Raw genomic sequence first — 9,347 nt, 5'->3', positions numbered from 1 at the left:
GAATTATAAATCTATACTAGAACATTACAAAATATTAGCCTTAATGAGAATATTTGAGGAAATATAAAAAAGATAAACGGTTTGATTGTTGGAATACATTATGAAATGTTGTGTCAAAACAAAAAAGGAAGATTATAAATCTATACTAGAACATTACAAAATATTAGCCTTAATGAGAATATTTGAGGAAATATAAAAAAGATAAGCGGTTTGATTGTTGGAATACATTAATTATGAAATGTTGTGTCAAAACATAAAAAGGAAGATTATAAATCTATACTACGTATCTACTTCTATATGAACATTCATGCATATTACAACCTTAATGAGAATATTTGAGGAAATATAAAAAGATAATGGTTTGATCCTTGGAATACCTTATGGAATGTTGTGTTAAACCCAAACAAAAAAAAAAAGGAAGATTATAAATCTATACCACGTAACTACTTCTATATGAATATGCATATTACAATTAAGAACATGTTCTATCCTTTTGACTCAGACGATAGATTCAAATTAACACGGCAGTTTTTTCCTTGTATATAGAACAATTGTTTTCCTTGTATGTATTTTGATCTCCCTACATGTGTGCAGACATTATAACAGGTAAGATTACGAACGTTATACCCTAATTAATCCTATCATATGGTTTATATCCCTCACAATTAATAATTTGAAGAAGAAATGAAGCATTCTTCCTGCTATAAAAGCAGAAGGCTACAATGCATATACAGGATCAAATAACACACTCAGGTCGAAAGAAAGATGAAGGGAAATACAGTTATGCAGTTGTTCTATTTATCGCTCTTCGTTGCTTTGGCATTTGGCCCGAGTGCCACCGCAGGTTTATGGCCTGGTCGAAAGCGCTTTGTGCGTATTGTTAACAATCTTGGCAACAACCAACAACTCACATACCATTGCTGGTCACAAGACGATGATCTTGGTGTTCGTTATCTTCCACCCAACCAGGAGTGGGAATGGAAATTTCACCTCGACTTCGAGTCAATTTGGGATTGCGATTTCTCATACTCGAATTACCATGCTCATAAGATCAATGTATTCTTTCCGAGTGATAAGTTTATTGGCAGGTGTGGGGGGGCTCATTGCATATGGAAAGCGGAAGATCAAGGACTGTCCTTATTCCACATCAAGGGGAATTTCTGGGAAAAGGTTTATGACTGGCAAACATGATCAAGTCTTGAACATGTTTTAGTTTTTCTCGTCATGTTTATCGCTCTCGCTGTATGCAAATAAAATAATTTGTAAGAACAATTATCTTTCTTAAATCCATAGGAAAAAAGTAACATAAATTGTTGTCGATCGTGATCAAGTGATTAATATCACATTAATAAAATCCCTCCACTTTGAGCCAATAAGTGATTTTCCTAAAAACACCTAGAAATTTTCATTAAAAATTCAAAAGATTTGTAAAGAAACATCTATCGAGTACTTCTTCATAAGCACTTTAACTTTTTGTGCAAAGTGTACATTGTCATAAAGTGTTTTTAACCATCCTAGAAGCAATCTCAACGGGCATAATCTTACAGTATTAGGTGTGTAAGTTCTCCTTAGCTCGTCGGATCAATGTGACAACTGAAACTTGCACCCTCTTTGTACGCAATCATAGAAGTACTTTGTTGATTATAATATAGGCAAATGATTCTGGTTAGGACCTAATCAAATGATTCTGGTAAGATAAGGAGATATGGGTCATGTAGTCCCAACTTTAAGCAACAAAAGGTGGTGGGTTTAATTAGAAAGTCTTTAGGTTCCTAATTACCGTAGGGCCATAGGGTCTCGAGGACTAATCACGTTATTGACCCACAGGACGTATATATTGTGCTTGTGTTGCAATGTCTAATCCAAGAATTAACATTGAAAAGAATGCAGCTAACCTTCCTGCCTGACCTAAGTAGTTGTGGCAAATTGCAGTTTATAGTACAAGGGAAGTGAATTTTAAAGGCTTACCATTTTGGAAATTGATGCAAAAAAAAAAGAATCTTATCAGGACTTGACATGCCGCAAATCCTTTAAAAATGGAGTGCCTTTGAGAAGGCCGACACAAGTAGTGCATGATTGTCGTCAACTTGTATTGGAGCATTGTGCAGAAAATAATTGTTTACTAAGGACCAATTAAGTAGTTACCTGGTTGCTTAAAGTGAATAACTTATTGAAGAAAGAACAAAAACAAAACCCTAGAGAATGTGAAGCCGTATATTTTGGAGCAGAAGAGATAACGACTAGAAAAAAGGTATGGGATGTCCCCGGCTGGACGAAGGGATGGCGGAGATGCCCCCGAGGGGACAGACTCCTCTGCAATCGAGCTATATATCATGGAGAGACCAAGTTCTATATAAATATAACTTGAAGAGACGAACATTTTAACAATGCATCAGTGGTCTAGTGGTAGAATAGTACCCTGCCACGGTACAGACCCGGGTTCGATTCCCGGCTGATGCAAACTGTTTTTAACTAATTGGTCCTATAATTTGCGCATTCATTTTCTCAACAACTTTCATTCCGATGTAATTTTACTCAACAAGATTTCACCTACCTCATTGAAAAGAAAGAAAATGATTTTTTTTATTTTTTATTTTTATTTAACGAATTTTATTATTTACATTAAGGGATGAGTTTAGTTTTACAATAGACTAGCATTAATGTACTTCAAATTTGCTTCAACGATAATTGAACTTAAGACTTCTCACTGTAAAGAGAAATATCACTAGATAATGTAGTTCAAATCTGCTTTGATGATAATCCAACATAAAATTTTTTACTGTAAAAAGAAATATCACTAAACCGTAATAATAAGTTGTAATAAAGAAAATAATCTTAACCAGGGTTTAATTTCCCACGCGTTTTCAACCGCCAATATAAACCCGGGTTCTGGGACCCCCAAAAAACGCGTCAATCACAAGTTCGCGCGTCTTTATGCCCATAACCTTCGTGCCATTACGTTCGCCGACACGTGTCGGTTCCAAACACCAACTGCCGGTCACTTTCCCCTCCAGTTACCGGCTGCCAGGGCCACCTTACCGCGACGGCAATCCCCCTGTCGACGTCGTTGTGATTTTCACGACTCCTAATTAACATCGCAAAACTCGTACTTCCCCATATTACCCTTCTTTTCACGCATCCATTATTTTCTCTAGTGTTCCAACGAAAGGACTCTTCTGTAATTTCGATCATCCTGTCTTAAATTAATTAATTAATTTCGATTTAAAACGAAATTAATGACTTAATCTTGTTTTTCCGCCCGAGTCTTCTGAGTTTTAAAGTAAGAAAAGGAAGCAGAAGAGAAAGTCGATGCAATCTTCTCTGCATTCGGTTAGTATTTTAATTCGTCATTAATAACGAATTATTACGTTTCCAAATTTTTTTTTTTTTTTTGGGGGAAATTGAGTTGGATTGGATTACAGGGAGGAGGAGGACTGTAAATTTTCAGACATGGATTCTGCGAGGAGTTGGCTTCAGAAGTTTCAGCCGAGGGCGAAGAAGAAGGCGGCGGCGGAGGGTTCGAAGGCTGAGCAGCAGAATTCTGCTTCCGATGAGGCGCCGTCGAGCGTGACCAAACAGAAGGTGGAGGCGGCCAAACAGTACATTGAGAACCACTACAAGGCGCAAATGAAGTCCTTGCAGGAAAGGAAGGAGAGGTGAGTTGAGTTGACTGGCTTTGACTCGGTCAAATTCTGCAGCATTTTTGGAATTGAAGCTGGTTGATTGACTGTGTGGATTTGGGGTTGAATGTGGTGTTTTTGTGTGGAATTGCAGGCGGTGGATGCTCGAAAGGCGGCTCGCCGACGCGGATGTTTCGCAGGAGGATCAGATGAATGTGTTGAAGTATTTGGAGCAGAAGGAGACGGAGTACATGCATCTTCAGAGGCATAAAATGGGGGTTGATGACTTTCAGCTGTTGACCATCATCGGAAGGGGTGCATTCGGAGAGGTTATCAATATACTTTGTTGTCAATTGGCTTTTTGTTTATGTCGATTGCATTGGCTTTATATCGTATGTTGCAAAAATGCAGGTCAGAATCTGCAGAGAGAAATCTACTGGTCAGGTCTACGCCATGAAAAAGCTCAAGAAATCGGAGATGCTCCGGAGAGGCCAGGTACCGCTTTACCAATGATCATGATTCATAACTGTATTTATCATAAAGTTGAATTAAATCTTGCTGAAAAAACTATGAATTTAAACTGAATTGTGTGAAAGAACTTGCCCACCCGAAAAGAAAGGAACTTGGAAGAAATGTGCTTGCTTTTTCTTTACTCTACTATTGATAAGTTCGTCGTCACTCATGCTTGATTTCATTTTTGGAAGGTGGAACATGTTAAAGCTGAAAGAAATCTTCTTGCTGAGGTTGATAGTGCTTACATCGTTAAGCTCTATTGCTCCTTTCAAGATGAGGAATTTTTGTATCTTATAATGGAATATCTTCCCGGGGGTGATATGATGACATTACTAATGCGCAAAGATATCTTGACTGAAGATGAAGCCAGGTTTTACGTTGGAGAGACGGTCCTTGCCATTGAGTCTATTCACAAGCACAACTACATCCACAGGTATTGATTCATTGATCTGTGCACTTACTGAGTTGGAATTTCGATCGCCTGTTGATTAGACTTGGAATACAATTATGTTAGCCCCACAATGCTATCGGCAGAGGCAGAATCTTGTAGGTGGTTTACGGTAGCATTAGTCACTAGCTTGCTAATACCTAAACATAATATCCTGCTTTCAAAATGGTTTGCCTTGGAAACTAGAAATATATAGGCTTGAATATAGTTTTGCCAGTAACGTAGATGTTAATGTTTACTTACAACCATTCTATCAGAACCTTAATTATTGTGTAACTGACCGAAGCTTAAGCCATTGGCCATGCAACCTTCTCCATGTTTTATCAGAGTTATCCTTGAGGTTTCTATCCGTTAGCTTTATTTGTTGCATAACTATGTTTATTTATTTGCTTCTCAGATGTTCCCTTCATATATCATGTAAGCCTGAATTTAAATATCTTTTGTAGGGATATTAAGCCTGATAATTTACTGCTTGACCGTTACGGCCACATGAAGCTTTCAGATTTTGGGTTGTGTAAACCTTTGGGATCTAATAGCTTTCCAGATCTTACTGAGAATGGCAACGCAGTTGGAGGGAATTCAAAATCCCCTTCAGCGAGTCATAAACATTCTAACGTTCCCACAACACCAAAACGGACCCAACAGGAACAGTTATTGCACTGGCAAAAGAACAGGCGAATGCTGGTATGTTCTGTTTCATTTCTTGGTTTACTCATCTTTTGGACTATTGTTGCTACTGCTAGTGTTTGGGACAGGACCTCCAGTTAGAGTACTTCTACATTCCTGTGCTAGATTATACTTCCAATCAGAATCTTGTTGAAAGAGGAAGCAAGGAAAAAGAGATATACTATCTAGGAATTATTTAAACAGCAGCCTTGTGGTTATCGATTGGCATATACACTCACGGATATTACATAAAATCGGATGCACAACGGCAATAATACTATCTTTAAGGAAAAGTATCATTTTTTGGTGCTATGCTTTGTTGCTTACAGTTTGTACTTGAGAAAGGAACTTCTTGTTAATTCCGTTTGTCCAGTAATTATGATTCGCTTGTCTCTTCAAGTGTTCTGTAACGAATCTTCAGATATTTAAATAAAATGGTCCTTTCATATGCCATCTAGGCTTATTCAACAGTTGGAACTCCAGATTACATTGCTCCAGAAGTATTGCTGAAGAAAGGATATGGAATGGAATGTGACTGGTTAGTTCATTGATTTCGCACATTTTTCACCATGGGACATATTGTAACAAAATTTCTCTATCAGGTGGTCTCTTGGTGCAATCATGTATGAGATGCTTGTAGGATTTCCACCTTTCTATTCTGATGAACCAATGTCAACATGCAGAAAGGTAAACTGAATTTTGATTTTTTGTTTGAATATTTTGTAATATGCAACATTCAGATTTCTGAATAGGTTTAGCAATGCAGATTTGAGAAACGGAGTCCTGCTGTATTCTTATTTTCTGGAACTATGGTTATTTTTTAAGCGGTATTATCGAGAAATCTCCTGCTGACATCTTATTTGCATATCCTTATGAATGTTATCAAACCAATGGTTAGTTATGCCATGCAGATTGTTAACTGGAGAACTCATCTGAAATTCCCAGGGGAAGCAAAGCTCTCTTCTGAAGCTAAGGATCTCATTTGCAAGCTCCTCTGCAATGTTGAGCAGAGGCTTGGGACGCAAGGAGCTCATGAAATAAAAGTTAGTATGCTTGACAGACTCTCTCTCTCTCTCTCACTATTATTAATGGCTGACAGATCTTTTGTTTGGTTAAAGAAAAAAAGAGTTTAAATGTGTTTCCTTATGTTAGGCACACCCATGGTTTGATGGGTTACAATGGGATAGATTATATCAGATGGAAGCGGCTTTCATACCAGAGGTCAACAATGAGTTAGATACTCAAAACTTTGAGAAGTTCGATGAGGTGAGCAAAATGATGATACCTATCCAAGTGTTGGATGTTTCCTATCTTTTCCTAACGGACCTTATCTGCTTACCATTATTTTGAATTCCTTTTTGTTTTCATGGTTGCAGTTGGGGGCTCCGGTAGAGACTTCAACAAAATCTGGTCCATGGAGAAAGGCAAGTATCAAAGTTTACTTGAGTTTGCATCTATATGGTGTTCCTGCAAATTAGCTTCGGCAGAAGTACTGGAAAACAGGATTTGATAGTCATCTTGAACTAGAAGGGAAGAATAGAGCTTGCACTAAGTTTGGTTGTGTAGGAAGTTAATGTGAAAGTAGTTCTCCTACACTAGGCGTTCCTCTAATCTTCAATCAATCAATTACTTTTACACTAATGTGATAGTTGTTTCGCAAAATCTTATCAAATATATTAGTTATTATGAATATCACAAAAATATGGAAAATCAAATTTTATCATATGTAATTTTAAAGGGAAGTACCTAATTCTTTTGGAAGTGTTATGATTAGTCTCGGGTTTCTTTTGTTTTCAGCCCCTCATAAATTAGTTTCTTCGTGGATTGGTCTTTCTTTGCTGTTTCTGTGCTAGTGTTTGTCTTTCTGTATTCCTGTTATTTATATATGTTGACTGTTTAATCTTATTTCACTCATTCCAGATGCTTTCCTCCACGGATACGAATTTCGTCGGCTATACCTACAAGAATTTTGAAATTGTTGATGAGCATCATATGCCTGGCATTGGTAAGTTTGATAGGAATTAATGTGTATAAATAGGCGTCAATCGGTAATATATAGAAATTGGTAGAACTTTTATTTGTGATGGGGGTGGGGATGACTGGATGAGGCATTCGGTTGGTGTAATGTTAGAGCTTCACTGACCATCAAATGCTCTCACTCTGATGCAGCTGAGTTGAAGAAAAAGAATACCAAGCCAAAACGACCATCTGTTAAATCATTATTTGGTATGTGTTTGTTGCAATCAGAATTCCTCAGTATCATCTGTTTAGTATTAGATTGTATTTGCAGTCTCAGACCTCCACTTGTTTGCTTTCTCCAGACACACCTGATCCTCCGGACTCACCAATTAACGGAACCCCTCCCTTACATGTGCCCAACCAGTTGGGTGTCGCAGGAGGCTCTCAGCCTTCACGGCAATCTACTAGACCCCCACTACCTCAACACAAACCTCCACGAAGATAACAAGCAAAGTGTACGAGCTATTATCCAGCATTCGTAAGTATAATTTCTTGTGTGTCCAGTCACCATATAATCATGTAGATTAAGAGGAAGGGAGGTCGAGCTTGACAATTAGGCTACGTTTAATGATTGATTTATGAGTCGTCGTTTGTCAAGGTCATGTTGTTGCTTTATAGAATAGGTTGACATGTTATATAGTCAATTATGTCAAAATCGTTGTCTATTACCAAGGTTATAGTGAGCCTCTTTGTGCTCGTATGGAGTTTTAGTGACAGAACATATCGTTGGAGTTAAGCGACACTCATTCTTTCGTACCTACAACATGTAAATTTTTTCATTTATTGTTGTAAACTTCAAGTGCATCCATTAACATTTTCATGTTTTGACTTGTTTCTAATTTCTAACCCTTGGAAATCAATAGTAAAGAAACTCAGAGATGAACAACTTTTCTTTAATGTCCGTAATGCCTGGTAGTACCAGCCTCCATATACTTGTTTTGATTAGAAGAATGGGCCCAAAACTACAATGAACTAAGGTTCCGTTTGTGATTGTTTATATACAGTAAAAGCGATTTTATTTGAAGGACATAGCATTTTATTAGAAACCTCGAGTGTTTTCTAGAAAGCACTTGAAAATGCTTCTCTAGAAAGCATTTTTTGATCCATAACCATTTTTAATTTTTATTTGTCTAACAATGTTATAAACACTTTTAACGCTTTCAGAAGTAGTCCCAATTAGACTTCAAAACTTTTGTGAGTACACACATGTTGAGATTTGGAGTTCCTCACTCAAAAACAATAGAACAAGTCTCCAAAGTTTCAAGTTATGAGGTTTGGAGCAACTTTACTATATTAAAATTATAACAACTGTGTGTCTAGAATTCCGGACAATTTTGTGATGTGTCAGATGTGGGGTACACTTCCAACAGCTCCCGTTCCTTCATGAGGTTCTATCGGGATAGGTAGGTCCAATCTTTTGAGAGATTTTTCAGTGTGACCGTCACACGAGGTGGTACACCACGTGTCTCAATATAAATGGTTGGTCATATGTGTTAAAATGTTAATAACTTAAAAATTAAAATTTTCCACCACTTGCATAAAAACACGTGGTGTACCATCCGTGTTCCCGTCACAACTAAAAATTTCTCCAATCCTTCCCCCACCCTCCATAAGATAAGACCCTATTTCTCTTTACCCCTCAAGAAAGAGAAAGAAGAGAATCACTTCTTTCTAGATGGTAATTAGGGCATGTTTACATATCCATAGTTAAAAATCAATTTGCGGAATTAGATTCCAATTACGAGATACACCTTTGTTTACATAATCTTGGGGAATCAAAATACATGTGAGGTCCACATGCATTAAGGAATCCAACTCCTTATTTTGGTGGAATTGGACTCCCTACATGAGGAAGGTATTTCAATTCCTGGATACCTGAGGAATTTGGATGGATTTCTTCTACCGATTATGTCCTCACTTGTTTCTAATTTTCCCAACATTGCCCTTCATTTGATACTCATCCAGCGCAGCTTATTCTCCATCTCTGTCAACACCACACCCTTCGCTGCGTAGGGCCACATCACATATCTTGCCTAATCTCCATTTGTTTCACCGAATCGCTGGACTCTTACCTGAATCCG

General features: G+C 37.6%; 1 protein-coding gene and 1 non-coding gene across 3 annotated transcripts; both read left to right on the top strand.

Annotated features, from left to right (window-relative positions):
- Nucleotides 1-2,389: 2,389 nt before the first annotated feature.
- Nucleotides 2,390-2,460, top strand: TRNAG-GCC (transfer RNA glycine (anticodon GCC)). Its single transcript has one exon. It is a non-coding gene; the product is annotated as a tRNA-Gly (tRNA).
- Nucleotides 2,461-2,909: 449 nt separating this feature from the next.
- Nucleotides 2,910-8,086, top strand: LOC137726541 (uncharacterized). 2 transcript variants are annotated; one of them, XM_088693945.1, is made up of 14 exons: nt 2,910-3,334; nt 3,423-3,656; nt 3,775-3,949; nt 4,032-4,115; nt 4,325-4,566; nt 5,028-5,265; nt 5,706-5,785; nt 5,850-5,934; nt 6,159-6,290; nt 6,400-6,513; nt 6,624-6,671; nt 7,168-7,252; nt 7,417-7,473; nt 7,569-8,086. In XM_088693945.1, the coding sequence occupies exons 2-14, from the start codon at nt 3,451-3,453 to the stop codon at nt 7,709-7,711; spliced, it is 1,689 nt and encodes a 562-aa protein (XP_088550071.1). In that variant the 5' UTR covers nt 2,910-3,334; nt 3,423-3,450; the 3' UTR covers nt 7,712-8,086. The 2 variants fall into 2 exon arrangements, with proteins under 2 accessions (XP_088550071.1, XP_068321573.1); XM_068465472.2 differs by having other exon boundaries at nt 3,242-3,330.
- The last annotated feature ends 1,261 nt before the right edge of the window (nt 8,087-9,347 follow it).

This window comes from Pyrus communis, chromosome 5 (assembly GCF_041283825.1).
Source record: "Pyrus communis isolate YQ-2024b chromosome 5, ASM4128382v1, whole genome shotgun sequence".
Lineage (NCBI taxonomy): Eukaryota > Viridiplantae > Streptophyta > Magnoliopsida > Rosales > Rosaceae > Pyrus > Pyrus communis.
Note: the sequence above shows the minus strand (reverse complement) of the source record. Positions and strands in the feature narration are given on the sequence as shown.